The sequence below is a fragment of the Apostichopus japonicus genome, chromosome 3 (assembly GCF_037975245.1).
Source record: "Apostichopus japonicus isolate 1M-3 chromosome 3, ASM3797524v1, whole genome shotgun sequence".
NCBI lineage: Eukaryota > Metazoa > Echinodermata > Holothuroidea > Aspidochirotida > Stichopodidae > Apostichopus > Apostichopus japonicus.
The window spans coordinates 24,783,645-24,806,484 of record NC_092563.1 but is presented as its reverse complement, the minus strand read 5'-3'; the positions used below and the strand labels follow the sequence as shown (position 1 = coordinate 24,806,484).

The following is a 22,840-nucleotide window of genomic DNA, read 5'->3' as shown; positions in this document are numbered from 1 at the left end:
GGGGGAGTGCAAGGTGGTGAGAGTGCGGAGGGGCGAGCGTGCGAGGGGGTGGAGTGCGAGGGGCGGGAGTGCGAGGGGCGAGAAAAATAATAAAATAAAAAACAAGGACGATTAATGTATCAAAATCTTCCACCAGACAATTCCTTTAATATTAACAGACTGAAAAACTTCGCCATTTCTGTTTACTTCCTCCTCTCCCCACGGTCTCAGATACATCGAGTTTGTTCTGCTAACAACATTTTCCGCATATTCCACATAGTTTGCGGTCAGCCTTTTTTCAGGTTTTTCGAGATACCTTATTTTGCTTCCTTGGAAAGCTCGATTGGGTGTGCAACTGCATGACCTTCAATACCCTAATCAAGGTAGACTGTGTTAATTTTTCAGCGGTTCATCAGCGGTCTGTCGGCCAGCTTCAGCCTGCCTGTAGGATTAGCCTACAGTGTAAATGTAACGTCGAATTCAACAATAAGCCATTTGGCTAACACAGGTAACACTTACACGAAGTTTTGTAACAAGTCGGAGTTCATGTGATAGGAATTATCATGTAATTTAACTTCAAGGACCAGGTTACACTGCAGTTTTTTCCGTTGATCTGACCATTGCATGGAATCCGTGACCCTTGATCAGCATAACACTACACTACAGTTAGGGCCTTGGCCTAGCTTGTTAGTTTTACCAACTTAGTCTTAGTTACGGTAGGAATAGGCTGAAATGTAAGTTCCTAGTACTCAGCCAAATCATATTTTAACTTCACGTAGTTAGCCGAATAATCTCAGCACATTAGACGATGACCAGAGGTATCGCTTTGACTTCTGTATCCAGAGTGATCAAAATAGTGTTCATATAACAAATACATTATTATTAGGTGGCTAAATATAAGCATATCAACAGAGACAAAGAGAGGTGGGGAGAGATGTCCTGAGACGATTGGCTAGGCAAGGGGCAATTAGGAATGGTTACACCCAGTATGTTTTAACTTTATTACAATAATAGGATTTCAAGTGGTGAGGGTCACTCAAGGTAGACCTGTTAATTTTAGTAAAATGGTTTACCTAAAATACATCAGGTATGTACGTTACACTGGCAATGTAGTTTCCATTCCAAATTAGCGTTAGAAAATGAAACAGTATATTTTGGTCATGTGTGGTTTCAGTATAGTTTGACAGCCAACTTTGTAAGAAATCATCTTTTTTGTTGACATCTCTTAGCTACAAAATTGTCTGCAATGTTAACCACTAAATTATGTGTGAGAGGTATGGAAGCCATTTGTCATATATAGTACTTAGAGGTCTATGCACAATAGTATTTGCTAACATTAATAAGCCTAGGCTTGGAGCAATAATACCATGTATGCACTATGTATACTACCGCCTTCATGAGAGCATGTGTTTGAGAATTGAGCATTGAAACTGGCCATATTTATCAATTCAGGGAAAACAGTAGTTGTTTTCTGCTTTATTTGACCTTTTAATGTCTTCCTTGGCTTTTTTAAATACTAATACTAGTTCCAAGTTTGGTACAGGGAGCTCGTACTGTATTGGGTAAAGAGTTCAAGCCTTCAACAGGTATTTTTTTAATGACATTTCCCATTTAGGAGTATGAGTGCCTTGCATTATGGTTGAAATAACAAGTGAATGTTTGGCCTTTAAAATTTGGTTGATTTAACACCTGTCCAATCCCTAAAAATTCATATAAAAAAGTGCATACAGTACAATAATGCAAACCATGATAATTTCTCATATGTAAAGCAGTAATGCTTATGACTTTAAATCTTGTCAGGCATGATCAAGTGACTATGAAAATTAAACTCAAATAAAAAGGTTACAGTTCCATTATCTTTTGAGCAAAGATAAAACAAAGCAAAAGAATGATAAAACAAAAGATTATAAATGGAACTTGGATTTGTTGGTTCAACTTGGGCATGTATTGTACCATTGTCAAAATATAAAGTATATAAACTTAGTGCTGGGTCCTCTGTATAGGCATAGACGCTCGAATTCCACTGCATTGTGCACAAGAAGTTCTTTACTGTTACAAATCTCTCTTTTCTGTTTCAGAATTCAGTTCACGAATTGGCTGTCTTTACTCGAAAGATCCTGTGTACGTAACATGCTGAACGGTTTTTAAAAAAAAAAAATTTTACTATGGCTAGTTGGACTACTTGAAGCATCTCTTCTTTGTCGTTCAAATTCAAAGCATGGTGACAGTACCTTGCCCAAAGATAATAAAAGCTTTATATCTTTGGAAGAGTTTTATTCATACTCCTTTTAACAAAAATGTCTATTTGCAAGAGATAGAAACTAATCCAGCTTCAACCTGAAGTTGGTAAGAAGTTCAGCTAAATCAAGTGCATACAACTTTTCAGCTCCCGGAAAAATCAGCGTCATTGATAAATAACTGATAAATGCGTTCGATTCTGAAGTTGTTATCTCAGTTTGTAATCCGTTGACGCCGAATTTTGCTCTGCCAGTTACTTTTTCGAGTTTGAGAAAGATGGGGTCTTTGAATGCTGATGCATATGCTGAGAAAGAGAGCTTCCTAACCACCAGCACTGATTGCAACAGTAGCGATGAAAACGTTTCACTTCTTGGGAACGTTTCCATACGTCCGTACCCACAAGCGCAGGAAGGAAGGACATCTTTCCCAGGCGCTGTCTTTATTATCGTCAACGCCTGCATCGGTGCAGGCATTCTTAACTTTCCGGCTGCTTACGCTGCCACGGGTGGCCCGGTCGCTGGAGTCATCGTACAACTGGTAAGTTGGAAGGGGGGTAGGGGGGGGCATTGTGGTCGAGTGGTTAAGGTAATGGACTGGTGATCTAAGTATTACAGGTTCGAGCCCTGGCCAGATCATTGTGTTGTGGCCTTGGGCAAGGCACTTTATCTCCATTGCCTCTCTTCACCCAGGTGTATAAATGGGGACTTGCGAGGTAACTTAATATAACTTAATATAGTTGCGTGCGCCGGTTTGTGGCTGCACCCTATGGTAAGTGCCCCAGGGGACCCGTGGTTGTGGTGCACTGTGGTGCCCCAGGAGAGATTGATTGAATTGCGCACACTTTGGTGTGTAGGTGTGACAAGTTACCAATGACCAAGGCTAAGTTGTACACGCTATGGTACATTTAGCGCCTTTGAACAATTTCTGTTGATTTTGGCGCTATATAAATGTCTTCTGATTGATTGATTGGTTGAAGTAACCAGAATGTTAGTAAATTCTTGTTTTGCTGTTTTTAATTAATATGCTATGTTAGTGATTGAAATAGGTCAGAATCCTGTTGTGTCAATAACATACGTGTGAGACCTACTGGGAGTATGGGGGATACTATGAGGAAGATAAAACTACAAAACAGACCGGAACAGAACAGAAATAAATAAAGAGAAAGTTGAAGTGAAGAGACAGTTGAAGTACACATGACACCCAGGATTATTAGTCTATTTCAATGGAGTATCTCTATAACTAACTTCTTGCCAATATTTGTTGTAGCAACAAAAAGGGATATTCTCCCAAACAACATTTCTACCAGACTCCAGTTCATTTTGATGAATTAAAGTTCTCAAATGTCTACGTCTAAAGGTCTCCTTAATGGGCTAAAATTGCAGATTTTAGAACCGTAAATTTAGTAATTTACTATTTTAATAATATTTATGCTGAAGGTGTAAGATGTTCACTGGACATATCATTTTGGTTCTTTTGCACTACCATGTTGTATTTTGAATTGCATGTTAAAAAGGAACTTTGTTGACAGGAGCATTTATAACACCAAACAAACTGTGGGTGATGAATGTTACATTTAAAGTAGATGTTTTTACCATTTCACTTTCAGTAGCCCAAGCTGCTTGTAAGAGTCATAGTACATCTCTTATTTCTGTAGGGGGAGGGTATGTACAGTATTACACCCTTTCCCTGATTACCTTTCACAAACCTTTAAGCAGGGAAACATCTAGTCAACAGCTGTTTTGCAAGTTTTGTTTTCACTTCTGGTTGTTTGTTTTGTATCTTCTTTAGTATGTATCTTTTCCCATGTGACATCACAAGAGAAATAACTGTAAATAACTTAAAACTGGTAAATAATGTCCTGATGTGTCGAATCAACGATTTTATGGTCCTACCTGAGAACGTGTATCCATTCCCTTTTTTTGCTAAAATCCACGACTGTCGAATTTTCACATACATACATGTTAGAGTCGAACAAAGAAACTTTGATAAATTGTTTATGAGATCAAACGTCAAGTCAGTTTTACAAACTGTTTTTGAAATGTTTCTTTTTTTGTCTTTTTTCTAATCCGACCTATTAGGTTCTTCTATTGTTTATCATCTGCTCTCTTCTCATCCTGGCTCTCTGTGCGGACATCAAGCGGTCATCTACCTACCAGGATGTCATATCCTCCATGTGTGGCAAACACGGCCGTATCTGCTGCGAGATCTGCATCATCCTCTACTGTTTTGGAGCTTGTATCACGTTCCTTATAGTCATTGGCGACCAAACCGATTTGAGTAAGTTCAAATTTTGGCGATTATTTCGAATAAAGAGCAACAAAAAAAGGATATTTTTTTTTATCTGAACATACTACTGCTATTAAACAGCCTGTATGGTTTTAAGTAATTGTGAAAAAAAGTGAGAGGACTTGCCATGAAGCTGTTATAAGGTAGAAGCCAAGAGTCATTTCTATCCCAGCAGGTATGAAAATGATATCTGCAGGGCACATTTAACACAGCTCACTCTTGCCAAGAGGATATTTCATATGTATCTGATTTAGGTTGGGGTCAAAGGTCATTATTTCAGTTTATGTCTTTATAGGTACTATGTATTATGTTTTTCATGGATACATGCTATTGCAAAAGTTAGGGTTACCATATATTAATTTGAAAAGTGGGACATTGTGTCCGTGGGGAGCGGGAGGGGAATATGGGGTGGGACACCCTCCTCCATATCACTAAATAGCAACAATAATGCTAAGTGTTCATAGGCTACTGGTTGCAACTTTTTAGCAGCCAATGTTAATAATAATATGTATCTTTATATTGCGCTTTACATTAAAGAACATCTTGTTACATGGGACTATAGTTAAATACCATGAATTACAAATATAAGATACCTATTGAGTAATAAAAGGAACAAAGTAGTCAAAGCAAAATCAGAAAAATAAATCAATCAATAAAATTAATGAGACTAATTATAAACAAGGTTAAGACAAATAAAAACAAAATGAGTCTTCAAAGTACATGATAAATAGATGAGTTTTAAGTTGGGACTTAAAAAAGAATGAAAGGTGCGTAAAAGATGAAGTGGGCAGTGACAGGGCGTTCCATAGTCGTGGTGCACAAATATGAAATTTCCTATCACCATAATCTTAGATTTACTCAATAATGGCTGGGGAATGGCCGGGGCTTTCGAGCGAAGAATGCCCCAACTACAGCGCCATGCAATAGCCAGGCTTGTGGGGCTTGTCTGCTGCCACCAATCGTGTTTGTATGTTTGAAAGGATTGTCTCGTGCTCTAGAAACAATCACGCACCTTCATATGATAACTGTGTACTAGCTGTGTACTTTTGTTGGTTTGCACATCATAAAGACAGTGATAGGTAACAAAGACCTTTGGAAATCGAGAGTTTAGTTTGCCGGCGGGATGATATACTTTCGTCGCAAAAATGGGAATATCCCTTTTGAACGGGGTCCTATGGTAACCCTAGCATAAGTAGTGTTAAAACATGTATGTTACGTTAAATTTGTGGGACACAAAAAAATATATCATCCTTGAATGAAGTACAGTATATAACTCTTAGTTAGAGAATGAGAGGATTATTCTGTAAATATTGAATAATAAATGTGTTTCATTGAAATGTATAAATTTGATTTTGATTTGAAGTTTTTTTTGGTAATATTTTTCCAGTTTTGCAGACTTTTTTGCCTGAAGATGTTGCTAAACAGTTTTGGGCCAAGAGACAGTTTATGATCTTCTTGTTAGGGACGTTTATACTCTATCCGTTATGCCTGCCAAAAAAGGTTGATTTCTTGAAGTATCCTAGGTAAGAAATTTCAGTTTCAACTTAATTCCTTGTTCCATTTTGAGAATTCTCATGTATATAAATATATTTCCACACTTTTGGCATTGCATCACATAGTCACATATATCCTCAGTGAAGGCATTATAAACAATCCTGTGGGTTGGGTTTCCGAAAGCAGAGGAGCCAACTTGATTGCTTATTTGGCAGTAAGCAATCATTTCTCTTTTTTTTGGCAGTCTACATTATTGTCAGGTTTGTGTTACAAAAACTGCTGTTCAGTGTAACTGTATGTGACGATAATTGTGTATTCATTGGGTAGACTATTTGTAGAATTTTCAAAATTGAATCAGTAATTAACTGTTGTACGATAGACCAGCTGTTGGTAGGTGGGATGTGTCAGTGAAGGGAAGGGGGTGAGTTGCTTCATAAACCAGTCACAGTGGTTATGTCAATCAGTTGAAATTGCAAAGACAAAGGGATAATGATGCACAAAAGGTTGCTAGCAAAGGTACTACAATGTTCTTCTCTCTGTACATTATACCTCAAATAACATTATTTGCAATAAACTTAGCGACAATAATATGCAAGTGCAAATTTTTTTAATCAAACTTTGAAACCTACTGAACAACTCAAAACTTTCAGATTTTTTTTTTTTTTTTTTTTGTCTGTTTGCCCTAAGAATATGCATACAGGTCTATGAAAAATTCATTGATTCACCGTTCACAATAAGCCGCACAAATATATGGTTTGAGCTCATGTAAGCAAACTACTTCCACAGTGAGAGCTACATGCAGAAGACCATTTACAAGAAGGCTTGAACCTTGTATTGTGTCAAATTGGTACTTTCATTGCACTCACAGGACTTCTCTGTGATGGCACTCTCACACTCAAGACGGAAACAAAATCATGTACACACATGTGTAAACCTCTTTACTCATTCTATTAAGTACTAATAACTCACATGCTGTACTCAAATATTTTGTAAACATGCCGTTTTTAATCACCCAAACAATCTGGTTTCATTCAGGATATGCTCCTAAAAATGTAGTTATGCATAATCAAAATGTAAGAATACTTTTCTTTTATGAAATATGAATCACTTATTTCCATTCGTCGTTTTCATTTCCCGGCAGTTCGGTGGGCGTGTTCGCTACGCTGTATGTCTGTGCGGTCATTATCCTCACTTACTATCTGAAAAAAGGAACACACACCCTTCACCCTACAACTCATAGTGACTACTCGTGGACAAGAGGATTCGCAGCTGTTCCTACAATCTGCTTCGGTTTTCAGGTAAAATTAAATATATATTATAAAAGGCGACAAGGTTGCTTGAATGTGTCTGCTATTGACATTCTTATAAGCTTGCATAATGATTACAGGTGCAGATCCAGGTTTTCAAAAAGAGAGGGGTGTGGGCCTGGGTTGTTGGAAACAACTTGAGTTTTCCATGTTGGGGGGGGGTCCTTCCCGATAAAAAAGTAATATTTTAGACATGAACTGGTACATTTCTGAGGCTTTTTTTTTGTCGGTTGAAGGTGGAGGAGGGTTTTACCCCACATGAATTTGCACCTGGTTTTCCTCCTAGGGTTTTCACTGGACAGTCTATCACCACTGTATTTGATCTTTCTTCTTTTTTCTCCCGAAAATTCTTCATTTGAGGACTGTAAATTGGAGTTACCTTAGATACCTGGCATTTTTATGATGAACTCAGTATTGTTAGAACTGTTGTGATAACATCATACTAAAATAAACACTTTAAAGATTTTTGATGTCGTTTACTCATTGGGCAATAATAAGGATTGCATTAGTTGAATAAATGACAGCGTATTTACACAATCGTGTGAACAAGGGTCGGAAGATTGATTCCGTATCTCACGGAAAGATGATTTTATTCTAGCAAACGAGATGGTGACATAGCTCCTGAATTTGTAGCTCTTTTGAATTTGCCTCATCACCTGATCAGCTCACGAGGGAATGTTACCCACTCTTCATTTCTACTCGACTCAAAATAAACCAGAGCTCTCAAAAATGATCAAGTTTCATATCAGTTAGAACACGTTTACTTGATGTTGTATTCTAACAGAACCTTACCATTACTACAAGCCATAGGGTTATTAGATATATATATATATATAAGATATTCATGTAGTCCTAGTAGGTGAAAGGGGTATCAGAGTATGTTTTTTTCCCCCTCAGCCTCCCCCCCCACCCCACCCACCCCGACCCTGCGTGCCCTCCTCCACACACACACATTTTTGAGCTAGGATCAATAGGATGAATCATTTGAATTAGAAATAACAGTGTTAGACATTGTCAAATGATCAATGATTTATTACATATATATACCTTTTTACCTATAACCTTTTAACTAATACATGTATGCTCCTACATTAATAGAACAGTTGACAAACTTCCTTCTTCCCTTTCGAAAGTCTCGTCAGTGTTGAAGAGTTGAAAGTGTTGAAGAGGGCTTGTTTTCTTTTCCACCTCAGTTACCTTTTTATGACTCCTTGTTTTACTATGGCAGTGTTTAATGGAGTGAAAATAAAACTATAGGGCAGTTCCGTAAACTAGTAAACCTTTTCACCAAACTTAAAAAACGTTGAATCATTACATGTGGGGTATCAGATGAAAGCTAAAACTCTGAAGTTTCATAATATTTAGCTAATTTTCACAGAACACATTGTTTTCAGGCAGATTAAGGTGTGTATTAGTCAACCGAAAAAATCTCAAATTTGCTTCACAAAAATTTCCCAAAAACAAAATGCCTATTTTTGCCTGTGTATCTTCAGAGGAATAAATATTCTTAGATTTGCTGAAGTGATATAATATATAGATTCAGTTGACAAACAGATAAAGTTGCAGGGATTTTCAGTTTTCTGAGAATAACTTTTTTTACAAATGTAAATTGTCATGTGTACGTCCGTCACAGAAAAATCACATTTTTTAAAATTTCATGCAGAAGGAGGTACCCAGATTTCAAGACATCTACAATTCAATGCACATTTTGAACCCTCAATAACTATATAATGTGCCTTTAATCCCTAGGATTTTATTTTTTCAGAAAATGCTGTGACAGACGTACGTATTTTTGTACGTCCGTCACGTACGTCCGTCACGCGTACGTCCGTCACATTATTTTTGTTTAGATAAACAATGTATTTTAACATGTTTATCACTACAGTACCTCTGAATTTAATAATCAAACCCATTTAGTCATTAACACAGATATTAGGTAGTTTTGTGGTTGCTTCATTAGCATAAATGTAGTGGTATGCAAACATTGCATACTTCAGTGTCAACTAGCATATATATTTGTGTTATTGGAATTAGCACTTGGCAAGATATCAAAGAAATGGTATGGTATTGAACCACATGTTCAGTATGCTATTGTCTACATTGATATAACACTTTCATCTGAAAGCCTTGTTCACATTAGAAAACACACAGAGGGGATCCGAGCGAATCATATCCCCTGCTCGAGATCAACATCCTAGTGTAAATACTATCCTTCTCAGGGTCAGACCGCGACATGTTGGTCCCCTGTTCTGGGCGATATCAGTTCCAGAGTGTGAAGACTCGGGACCAAAGTGACCGGAGATCAAGGCAAACAAACTACATAACACCATGTCTGTCCAACTCACTATTAGGCAAACTAACCATGGACATACATGGAACTATTAGCTACAAACTTTTTATTTGTGTACAACATTGTTTCTTGTAGTTCTGCCATTTATCCTTCCCTCTGACCATGAGGTTTCCTTTCAATATCCAACACACTGTATATTTTACACTGTGTTCAACTAGTTTTTAGTAAATAATAAATCAGTTTTAGAAGGAAGATTGTCTGAGAGTCATCAAGAACTGTTATTGCAATTGTTAGTATTTTGTTAAGTGTGTAGTATGCATGTTATTGTTTTGATGTAATTTGTTCTACATTTGCTTTAGGTTCATTACCTTTTGTGTTGGGTTTCAGGTATCATTATGTGGAAGAAAAGTTAATTTTGAACCACATGTGCTCATAGTTTTATGTTGGTGGACAGAGTTACCAGATGGTTCTTCCTTAACTTCACAGTGTTTGTGTGTATTACCTTTATACATGTTTCATAGTTGCTATACTAACCAAGGGTGTGCCGCTGTATCTCTGTATCTTGACATGAGATATTTAAGAACTATTGCCAGTTAATGCTCTCATAGCTATTCAGCAATACTGCTGAATACAGTAGCTATTTGTAGTACAGTATGCACACCCTGGTTATAACACTGACTTCACTTGTTATAACAGTGTTATAACACTGACTTCTTTCTCCCACTTTCACCTCAATATTGAATCAATACATTGCATGCAGAAGTTAGTGACACTCATCTTTATTAGAAATTTGCCATACACTTGTGCATTTGCACCTTTGTGAGAGTCACCATACAAATATTGTAACTTCCTCTTCATTGACTCAGAGTGGGAAATCAGAGCTGGAGCATGAGTTCAAGTGTGAACACTATAGGAGATTTTGGAAACATATTTGCGGTTAAATTGTCAACACAGGACTAAGAAAAGGGGATCCAATGTGAACACAGCCTAAGAACTCCTGAAGCAATACAACACAATGTATCACACATCTGAAGTTCTGAATTTCTTGTTTGCTGAAATGTGCTGTTAAATCATCCATACAGAAGCTTGCAGTACATGTATTTTAATAAAAAAAAATTGTCAAGTAAATAAACAGGGTGTGAAGAAAAGTGAAAGAAAAATGGTTTGGTGCTCATACCATTAATAAAGACCCATCATTCTGACCCACTAGAGAACTTCAACTCCCTAGGGGTCTAACATCTGTATTGTTTGAAATGATGCACACAAAATTTTAAAAGGGGCTTACCATTGATGATTTGCATAAAACTTGAAGTGAAATATAGATTTCCAATAGCATAGAAATTTTGTGAGAGGGTAAACCTTCTTTTCACTATTACTTTTACCTAAGTTGTTCCATTAGCCACAAGTAAATGAGCTGCATTATTGTGTACATCTGTCAACAATGGAAACTCTGGGTGAAGCTCTGTCACAAATTAAAATTTTAGGGATACCAAGTAGCACTTTTGTTTGTGACGGACGTACAGTACATTTACTATATAATTTCACACGTGTACGTCCGTCACAAAAAATTGTACGTCCGTCACAGAGGAATTTTTGAATATATTGCAGGGAAGTGATATAGGTTTCAACTGCTTGTTTACTGATATGTGTAGTTAAGAGTCTTCTTCATAACATGTATAGTAGTTTTAAATTGCATCCCATCCCAATTCACAGAAATTTTCAAAAGAAAATTACGATCTGAAAAAGTCACTTTCTCTGGGTACGTCCGTCACAGGGAGGTTTTTTGAGTATTTTTGTAGTTTATTTAGATGGACAAGGGATGAAACTCCATACAAGAATAGTACAAGGTAGATGTTCCATATAACCCAAATGAAAAGTTATCTCCTATATATAGCCATTGAGATATGGATCAACAAACTGTCCGAAATGTACGTCCGACTTTACGGAGGAACCTGAAACTGAAGCTGAAAATAAAAGTTCAGATAAAATGAATCGAAACATTAGAAACAGGAAGACTAATTAATAAATAAATATAAAATATATAATAAATAAAAACAACACAAAAATGAGGCTAAAGTTTAATGTCTAATTTGCTGTCAGGTCATAAACGCTATGTGAATGTATTAGATAGTTAAAACATTAACAAGGAGGATGAAGTGTGTGATAATGCTTTGCACAATCATCTGCATTTGATTTAGGATATACCAGGGTATATGCATGTGGTTAAGGATATCCTCGGATATGTCTTTTGATGAAAACTATACCAGCATTTAAGGATGTATAAAAGGCATGTGTGTTTTAATTTAGGATATACTAGAATATGTGTTTGATTTAGGATATACTAGAATATGTGTTTGATTTAGGATATACTAGAATATGTGTTTGATTTAGGATATACTAGAATATGTGTTTGATTTATGATATACTAGAATATGTGTTTGCTTTAGGATATACTAGAATATGTGTTTGATTTATGATATACTAGAATATGTGTTTGATTTAGCATATACTAGAATATGTGTTTGCTTTAGGATATACTAGAATATGTGTTTGATTTAGGATATAATTGAATATGTGTTTGATTTAGGATAAACTAGAATATGTGTTTGAGTTAGGATATACTAGAATATGTGTTTGATTTAAGATATACTAGAATATGTGTTTGATTTAGGATATACTAGAATATATGTTTGATTTAGGATATACTAGAATATGTGTTTGATTTAGGATGTACTAGAATATATGTGTTTGATTTAGGATATACTAGAATATGTGTTTGATTTAGGATATACTAGAATATGTGTTTGATTTAGGATGTACTAGAATATATGTGTTTGATTTAGGATATACTAGAATATGTGTTTGATTTAGGATATACTAGAATATGTGTTTGATTTAAGATATACTAGAATATGTGTTTGATTTAGGATATAATAGAATATGTGTTTGATTTAGGATATACTATGAAATATGTGTTTGATTTAGGATATACTAGAATATGTGTTTGATTTAGGATATACTAGAATATATGTGTTTGATTTAGGATATACTAGAATATGTGTTTGATTTAGGATATACTAGAATATGTGTTTGATTTAAGATATACTAGAATATATGTGTTTGATTTAGGATATACTAGAATATGTGTTTGATTTAGGATATACTAGAATATGTGTTTGATTTAGGATATACTAGAATATATGTGTTTGGTTTAGGATATACTAGAATATGTGTTTGATTTAGGATATACTAGAATATGTGTTTGATTTAAGATATACTAGAATATATGTGTTTGATTTAGGATATACTAGAATATGTGTTTGATTTAGGATATACTAGAATATGTGTTTGATATATGATATACTAGAATATGTGTTTGAGTTAGGATATACTAGAATATGTGTTTGATTTATGATATACTAGAATATGTGTTTGATTTATGATATACTAGAATATGTGTTTGATTTAGGATATACTAGAATATGTGTTTGCTTTAGGATATACTATGAAATATGTGTTTGATTTAGGATATACTAGAATATGTATTTGATTGAGGATAAACTAGAATATGTGTTTGATTGAGGATGTACTAGAATATGTGTTTGATTTAGGATAAACTAGAATATGTGTTTGATTTAGGATATACTAGAATATGTGTTTGATTTAGGATATACTAGAATATGTGTTTGATTTAGGATGTACTAGAATATATGTGTTTGATTTAGGATATACTAGAATATGTGTTTGATTTAGGATATACTAGAATATGTGTTTGATTTAAGATATACTAGAATATGTGTTTGACTTAGGATATAATAGAATATGTGTTTGATTTAGGATATACTATGAAATATGTGTTTGATTTAGGATATACTAGAATATGTGTTTGATTTAGGATATACTAGAATATATGTGTTTGATTTAGGATATACTAGAATATGTGTTTGATTTAGGATATACTAGAATATGTGTTTGATTTAAGATATACTAGAATATATGTGTTTGATTTAGGATATACTAGAATATGTGTTTGATTTAGGATATACTAGAATATGTGTTTGATTTAGGATATACTAGAATATATGTGTTTGGTTTAGGATATACTAGAATATGTGTTTGATTTAGGATATACTAGAATATGTGTTTGATTTAAGATATACTAGAATATATGTGTTTGATTTAGGATATACTAGAATATGTGTTTGATTTAGGATATACTAGAATATGTGTTTGATATATGATATACTAGAATATGTGTTTGAGTTAGGATATACTAGAATATGTGTTTGATTTATGATATACTAGAATATGTGTTTGATTTATGATATACTAGAATATGTGTTTGATTTAGGATATACTAGAATATGTGTTTGCTTTAGGATATACTATGAAATATGTGTTTGATTTAGGATATACTAGAATATGTGTTTGATTGAGGATAAACTAGAATATGTGTTTGATTGAGGATGTACTAGAATATGTGTTTGATTTAGGATAAACTAGAATATGTGTTTGATTTAGGATATACTAGAATATGTGTTTGAGTTAGGATATACTAGAATATGTGTTTGATTTAAGATATACTAGAATATGTGTTTGATTTAGGATATACTAGAATATATGTTTGATTTAGGATATACTAAAATATGTGTTTGATTTAGGATGTACTAGAATATGTGTTTGATTTAGGATATACTAGAATATGTGTTTGATTTAGGATATACTAGAATATGTGTTTGATTGAGGATATACTAGAATATATGTTTGATTTAGGATATACTAGAATATGTATTTGATTTAGGATATACTAGAATATGTGTTTGATTTAAGATATACTAGAATATATGTGTTTGATTTAGGATATATACTAGAATATGTGTTTGATTTAGGATATACTAGAATATGTGTTTGATTTAAGATATACTAGAATATGTGTTTGATTTAGGATATAATAGAATATGTGTTTGATTTAGGATATACTATGAAATATGTGTTTGATTTAGGATATACTAGAATATGTGTTTGATTTAGGATATACTAGAATATATGTGTTTGATTTAGGATATACTAGAATATGTGTTTGATTTAGGATATACTAGAATATGTGTTTGATTTAAGATATACTAGAATATATGTTTGATTTAGGATATACTAGAATATGTGTTTGATTTAGGATATACTAGAATATGTGTTTGATTTAGGATATACTAGAATATGTGTTTGATTTAGGATAAACTAGAATATATGTGTTTGATTTAGGATATACTATGAAATATGTGTTTGATTTAGGATATGCTATGAAATATGTGTCTGAGTAGGACTACATGTGTTTGATTCCATCAAAACATACAAAATCCTAGTTTATACTAGGATTGTAATGTTTGATTCATTCTTTTTTCACCTGAATTTGTTTCAGTGTCATCTCAGCTCGGTGCCAGTCTACGCTAGCCTTAAACATCGGAATGTTAAACACTTTAGCCTTATCGTGTTGACGGCTATGTCCGTGTCTTCAGTGGCTTACATTCTGTCTGGCACATTTGGATACTTGACTTTTGGCTTCGCTGTTTGTCCTGATATTTTAAGCACTTACTCGGCTAAGAATGCCGCCATTAGCGTTGCGAGAGTAATGATCTTGGTGAACATGTTAACAACGTATCCAGTTCTACATTACTGTGGAAGGTAAGAGAGATATAGTCTGAAATAATGAGTGCATGAATGAATGTATGCATTCCTACATATTCATAAGTATGCAAGATTCGTATTTTATAATAGTCGCCTACCATTAGGATGAACAAGTTAAGTGCATTGGCTGCATGTTGTGGAATTTTGAGTAAGGTCGAACTGACCAAGCTACTTTTAACCATAATAGAATACTGCTCAGTCTGTAAGACTTGTGAGCTGCCCTACAAGCATTTTAGTCCTGTTCAGTTCAAATTATTGTAACTCACTAAACTTAGTGAAGCTTTCACAAGTTGCAGATTACATGTTTGTGTTATAAAAATAGTTAGATAAAATGATTAGTAAATTATCCTGAAACTAAACAGCATGAAATCTAAGTGGTAAATAAGTTAACATTGGTGAGGGGTTTATATCTGCATGGTATTATAGTGTTATGCAGTGTAAAGATTTTACACAATTTGGTGTCATTCAGAGCCCAGGGGTCAAAACTTGAATCCTTGTAAACACGATATCCCCAGATAAGAAAGTCTATATGCTCTCATATCTTGCATGTGGCCTATTGTTTTTGGTGGAGGTCAAATTTCAAGACTTACAAATTTGTATATTTGATTATTTGCAGACTAGTCCTTTGAAGCAAAGTATGCTAAATATTCTAAAGTTCTGTGTTTGGTCACTTGCAGACTGGTTTTAGAAATGATGGGCAAGACTCACACATTTGAATCCTTGAGCCGACAGAGAAATGAGTTCTCAATTTTTGCGACTTTATATCCTTGCAGACTAGCCTTAGAAACCATGTATAAGGGTTTCAGAGGGATGGCCGCAGACGATGACGACCCTCACGAGAGGCGGAGAAGAGCCATCGAGACCACGTCCTGGTTCGTCCTGTCTCTGCTCCTCGCAATGTTTTTGCCAAATATTCAGGTGGTCATATCGCCAATCGGTGGATTGGCCGCCGTCTTCATCTTCGTCTTTCCAGGTAAATGTAAAGTATTCTCTCCAATGTTTTACTAAACATGTGATTGTCAAGAAAAAATCTTTTGAGAAAATGAAAAAAGGATGAAGGATGAAAAAATGACTGGTATCTGGTGGGTCATACAGGGTGGCATTTGGGTAAGGGTCAACAGTAGTAAAGTAAACTGAGATTGACAGTGATATCACATTTTTGATTCCTTGCCCGAAGGTTCAAGGAATCTATGCGATGGTGATTGCATGTGTATATGTGCAACCAAAAGTCTGCAACCAAAAGAATTTATTTATACTTGGTTAATATGTTGATAGATAAGGGGTACATGGTAATATATGTTCAAGTTGATATTATGCATATTTATTAGGGGGCAGGGCTTAAGTTAATTTTGCTAAAAATAGCTTGTTAACATGGTAAGTTAACATATTTAGTAGGTAGGTCCACAGTCAGTGGAAGAACTTTGCTGATCAATTTAATCAACAATGAGGAAAGCTTGGGATTATAACCTCAATTGGCAAGGAATCACAATAAGTCCACTGGGTTTCTGCTTAAGTTACTCTTTGGTTTACAGCAGAAATATGCCTCATTTTGCACAAATTAGATATTTCCGTCTGTTCTCACTCACCTGTCTCCTAGCAACCTCAGCAATCTCTCTATCGAGTTGACCAGTAAAAATCTGACCACATTACCCTCCTAGTGACCATACGCTCGTTGCAAATATCATAGAAGACCACATACAACCATTAATGCATAATGCACTGGCATTATTTTTTTAAGTTATGAAATTTTTTCCAAACTTTTACCTTTTTTTTTTCTTTTTTCCCCTTCCCTCCCTCCCTCCCTCCCTCCCTGCAGGTCTCTGCTTCTTGCAGTTCATCTTCAAGCATTCCGCTACCTCAGAGAGGAAGAGACAGTACCTGATCGCCGCGGCGATTGCATTTGTCGCTATCGGAACTTTCATCTTCGGAACCAGCGTGACTCAGTCGGTCATGGACGACATCTCCGGACAATCCCTGGCACAATGTGTCAACGAGGCTTCACCCTAATAGACTATTTATCTCAAGGAATTCACTCTTTCAATTGTATAAAGATGCAGCAAGATTAGCGAACAAAATAGCCGATATTTTTTACCTTAAAGGCCTGGCCGGGGAGAGGGTAACTTCAGTAACTTTTAAGTTATCTTCAAGGCCCCTTGAAAATCTAAAAATTATTTTGACAAGATGTGTGAAAATGTGACAGTCACGGCTAGAGAACGCAAACGGTAATCCACTTAGGCCAATCGACAACTCCATCTCATTTTATTGTCGCTGTCTCCAAATATTTTTCTGAAAGTCCCTTACTGTTTTTGGTTAGAAACATTCTTTAGCTTTCTTATGAAAATGATCAAATGGTCAAATGACTGTGATGTCATCATTCCGTGTGTTCTCTCAATAACTTTTAACATTTCTTTCTTGGAGAAACTATTTCAGGTTTCTCCATGAAAATATGACAAGAAATTTGACAGCACACTGTTGAAATGTAATTTACGTTTGCACACAAAATGCCACTTTTTGTATTCTGCATTAGTTGAAAAGTACATTTGCAAGAAAGGGAGGGCAGTTTCGGCTCAGTTGTACAGATTATGTTACTCGGTCTTCACTGGTGCCAGATATGTCTATGAAACTTCACCAATCTTTTAAGAGAGTTACATCTTCGAGGCAAATTTGTTACTCAAAATGTTTTTTTATTCACATCTCAGTGAGTTTTTTAAATATTATCATCTGCCATGGGAATATCCTCTTAAATGTGCAAAGGTTATAATATCTATCAAGTACTTTAGTACGCAATATTTATTTTGTTATGATGGAAACAATAGCCTACACTATTGTTTTTTATAGAAGTTTGACGTATAAAATAGTGTTTAGATTGTATTATATAATTCTTGCCATAAAGCATTCCCTACTATAGCTTTCAGTAAAATTAGGATTAATTAAAGTTGGAATAATTCCATTGATAATGATATAAATATTGCATTGATTCGCTTGATTGTATTTAGTGATAGTTTTCTACAGATTAGGGAGTGGGAGTGGATAAAGGGGTGGGGCATGATGGGGGGAGGGGGGAGGGCAAGGAGCAGTATTTACTTCGTCACACATTCTCTGATACTAGAATATGTTGGGAAAGGGATGTCTTTTTGTTCTTGCTGACATCCTCAGTGCCTGTGAGAAAGAACTTTGCCCACATCTCTACCTATACGCCTACCTCCCTCTCCTCATCTCTGAAGCAGGATGGTTCATTTTGCCCCTGTCCTCTCTAATTGTTTTTATGATTCTGTTTGTGATGTTCTGAAAATAATCCTCCATTTTATATTTGTATATTTTTTGTTAAGGGTTTTGGCATATTCCTCAATTTGACACATTAAATATATATATAAATATATATATATATATATATATATATATATTTATATTTATATATATATATATATATATATATTTTATATAAGCCATACATGTACCATACAACTATTGTGTCAAATCAATAACATTTGGTATGTTACATTTCTGTAAAAGTATCAACATTTTATTCTCTTTAATTGGCCAAAATATATATTTGTATATGAGAGGCTGGATATTGCGATGTGGTTACAATGTAATATTATTAGACAAAAGCAGAGAAATAAGATATGAATCATAATTGACAAAAGAAATGAGTACTGTTTTAGAAAATATATTTGAATTGTCGGTCCTCCTGGGACCTTCGTCAGCAATACTTAGACCATAGTCAACACTGGATATTTTAACCGCAGTGTTTTCCACAACAGAAATTGCGGAGGTGGAAACTAGGGAAGGAAGTCTGAAGGAAGTGAGTAGAAATCTAAGGTTCGGTGGGGGGGGGGGGGGGTGAGGAAAAGCTAGCATTCGGGTACCTTAAACGATTTGCCTACAGACTGATCGTCTCTGAATGAAACCAAACCCTGTTTGATAGAGCTCATAGAGGATTTGATGAGCTGGGGTTGTGTTAGGATTGTTGGACTTTTAATTTAAGTAGTTTAAGTCCTCGCGGTTCAATTTGTCGGTCCTAGAAATACCGTGACTACTTTAGTGAAGGGGATATCCGACGTTCAAGAAATAAACAGTTAAAATGGATATCTGGTGTTCATAATCACGTGGGTCGGAGCAAATACGTTTGAGTCTAAGGCATTGGATGTAAACCATAGAATCCTATGTGGGTGAAAACTATGAAAGTGTAAAAACATATGAATATCAGTAGGCTTACATTAGACTGAAGTGGTTAAGGACTTACTATCCAACTTGACGAGAACAACTAAAAATTATATTTGGTGTTTAGAAACTACAGAAAATGTAATGCTCTCATTAAATGAATTTACATGTTCCATGAATGACTTGAGCGATTCTTCACCATGTGTTGTCAGACAAAAAATATATCGTCAATGTATCTATAATAATGTAATGGCTTTAGAGGAGAAGTGGTTAGCATTTCCTATTCCAATGCGTAAATAAATATGTTGGTGTAACATGGTGCTATTTTAGTGCCCATAGCGGTACCTTTGATTTGGAGACAATATTTACCATTAAAGGAGAAATAACTTTTACCAAATATAAAACGTAAAATAGGACCAAGATCATCAACAAATATGGAGTCCCATGGCAAACGAAGAAAAGCGAAAAGTGCATTTTGTGTTGAATTTGCCATAATTTATATAATAACATTATTAATTATCAGCAGTTATTTTTACGACGCTTTAAGCGACCACAAATGTGGGAGAAACCCGCAAGGGCTTATGGATTACAACTTACACCTCGGGTGGCTTCAATTCAACATTTTAACTCAAATTGGGATTTGTTTACAATTTAGAAAGTCATTTCAGTTGGGAGAACCGTAGATTGCCCTTGGATGAGAAACCCACTGTACTATGACCCGGCCGGGAATCGAACCCCGAACCTCCCAATTGCTAAGCCTCATTGCTTCAAATGCCACCGCCTTTATCCACTCGGCCACAGCAGCGTCGGTTTGGTGGTATCATATACCGCGAATCAGTAAATGGAAGTCGAGGTACGTGGAAAGACAGTCTGTTATTTTATGATTTTTACACAACAAAACTCGCACCAAGGAATAATGAAATCTGACATAGCCTAAACCTTATAACGATTGCCAATGAAAAAAGTAAAGCAGGATATTAAAGTTGGTAGACACAAAATTAGCAATGGATTTAATAAATAATACGTCCCGTATATGTGTAACTCGCCAATTTGGAACAACTAACTGGTTGTAACCACATACGTATCTCATAGCTCAAAAAAAGGGGGGGGGGAAGGTGCAAAGATTATATGACTTAATTAACATGTTTCAATGTCAAAATCTACATGTCACAATCAATGTCACAATCTTAACTTCATTAATTTTACATATACTCAGAAACATGCTGAGAAATTTAAAAGATCGAATTAAAACATTATTGGTTAGGTTTAAGTTGATTCATGACCTCACTACCTACAGTCGACATTGGTAGCGAACAGTTTTGACCGTTCCGTCATGATATCATAGAGATAAGGAAATTATACAATTTCTTTTTCTGTGATTTTGCAAAGGAAAATGAAGAAAATACATAGACATAATTATGACTGATAAATTAAGTAAAACCTTGATTTATTATTTCAATAAAAAAAAAATGAGCCATAGTAAAGGGTTCTCTATATTGAATTTTTGAAAACTATTTGAGTTGCACGAATTAGCCAATTTGGTTCTTGGTTTTTGGAAAAATAAGTTTTCTTGTGTTGCTGCCGAAGCATGGTTCTTTGATAACGTAGTTTTATTTTAAGTAATATGTGACTAAATAGTATAGAAATAAAGTTTATAGACTGAAGTGATAAATATTACCGCAATGCTGATGAACAATCACAAGTATAAACGTCATCTGTAATGCTTCAGATATGAATTATACTCAAATATTATTATTAAACGATTGTTTCTGCCCATTTCAAGGTAGTTAACTTCAGTCAGAACAGTATTTTATACCGAGTTTGACCCACTATGATATCTGTCAATACTCTTAGGACCAGAAATTACCAAACTTCTGAGGTTTATTTGGAAGAAACATTTTTTTTTGTTTTCTAATTTACGTATTGAATTATTGGGGCTATTAAAGATTATCTTGTCGGTATATTCGCCAACTTATTATTGTGGGATATATATAACAAGTATGGCATCTTAATGTATGTAAATTGGTACGAAATAAATAGAATGAATTAAGGAGTACTAAATATTCACGTTTTGTTATATTTTTTGGAGTTTCTTTTATCTATACCAAATTTCAAGATAGAAAGAAGTTTGTTTGTTTGCCTGTTATTGATTAATAAACCTCAGAGCGTGTGCAGAATCCGATTATTAATTTGTATACGTTCACAGGACTGTTAATGTTAGGATGTATCGATGCATGTATAACCTTTGTGTCATGACAGATATGATGACAAATTGGCGAGAGTAGGTGCTTTCCAATTACAGTTAGTATCAAATATATAGAAGTCATAATCATTGCAGGTTACATTAATTATCCGCTCAGGATAAAACGAATTGCTTCGTTTCGATTTGCTTCGATTCGATTTGTTTCTTTTCGATTTGCTTCGATTCGATTTGTTTCATTTCGATTTGCGTCGTTTTGATTGTTTCGTTTTGATTTGCTTCGTTTTGATATGCTTCGTTTCGATTTGCTTCGTTTTGATTTGCTTCGTTTCGATTTGCTTCGTTTCGATTTGTTTCGAAGTTCGATTTGCTTCGTTTTGATTTGCTTTGTTTCGATTTGTTTCGTTTCGATTTGCTTCGTTTTGCTTTGCTTTGTTTCGATTTGTTTCCTTTCGATTTGCGTCGTTTTGATTGTTTCGTTTTGATTTGCTTCGTTTCGATTTGCTTCGTTTCGATTTGTTTCGTTTCGATTTGCTTCGTTTCGATTTGCTTCGTTTCGATTTGTTTCGTTTCGATTTGCTTCGTTTCGATTGTTTCGTTTTGATTTGCTTCGTTTTGATTTGCTTCGTTTTGATTTCTTTCGTTTCGATTGTTTCGTTTTGATTTGCTTCGTTTCGTTTCGATTTGCTTCGATTCGATTTGTTTCTTTTCGATTTGCTTCGATTCGATTTGTTTCATTTCGATTTGCGTCGTTTTGATTGTTTCGTTTTGATTTGCTTCGTTTCGATTTGCTTCGTTTCGATTTCTTTCGTTTCGATTTGCTTCGTTTCGATTTGCTTCGTTTCGATTTGTTTCATTTCGATTTGCTTCGTTTCGATTGTTTCGTTTCGATTTGCTTCGTTTCGATTTGCTTCGATTCGATTTGTTTCTTTTCGATTTGCTTCGATTCGATTTGTTTCATTTCGATTTGCGTCGTTTTGATTGTTTCGTTTTGATTTGCTTCGTTTCGATTTGCTTCGTTTCGATTTGCTTGGTTCGATCTGCTTCGTTTTGATTGTTTCGTTTTGATTTGCTTCGTTTCGATTTGCTTCGTTTCGATTTCTTTCGTTTCGATTGTTTCGTTTTGATTGTTTCGATTTGCTTTGTTTCGATTTGCTTTGTTTCGATTTGCTTCGTTTCGATTGTTTCGTTTTGATTTGC

The 22,840-nt window shown here is 34.8% G+C and overlaps 1 protein-coding gene across 3 annotated transcripts; it reads left to right on the top strand.

Moving 5' to 3' along the window:
* Nucleotides 1–368: 368 nt before the first annotated feature.
* Nucleotides 369–21,501, top strand: LOC139965578 (sodium-coupled neutral amino acid transporter 7-like). 3 transcript variants are annotated; one of them, XM_071968097.1, is made up of 8 exons: nt 369–487; nt 2,058–2,754; nt 4,296–4,494; nt 5,891–6,026; nt 7,139–7,295; nt 15,011–15,273; nt 16,050–16,249; nt 17,093–21,501. In XM_071968097.1, the coding sequence occupies exons 2-8, from the start codon at nt 2,494–2,496 to the stop codon at nt 17,281–17,283; spliced, it is 1,407 nt and encodes a 468-aa protein (XP_071824198.1). In that variant the 5' UTR covers nt 369–487; nt 2,058–2,493; the 3' UTR covers nt 17,284–21,501. The 3 variants fall into 3 exon arrangements, with proteins under 3 accessions (XP_071824198.1, XP_071824197.1, XP_071824196.1); XM_071968096.1 differs by having other exon boundaries at nt 429–695; XM_071968095.1 differs by having other exon boundaries at nt 429–713.
* The last annotated feature ends 1,339 nt before the right edge of the window (nt 21,502–22,840 follow it).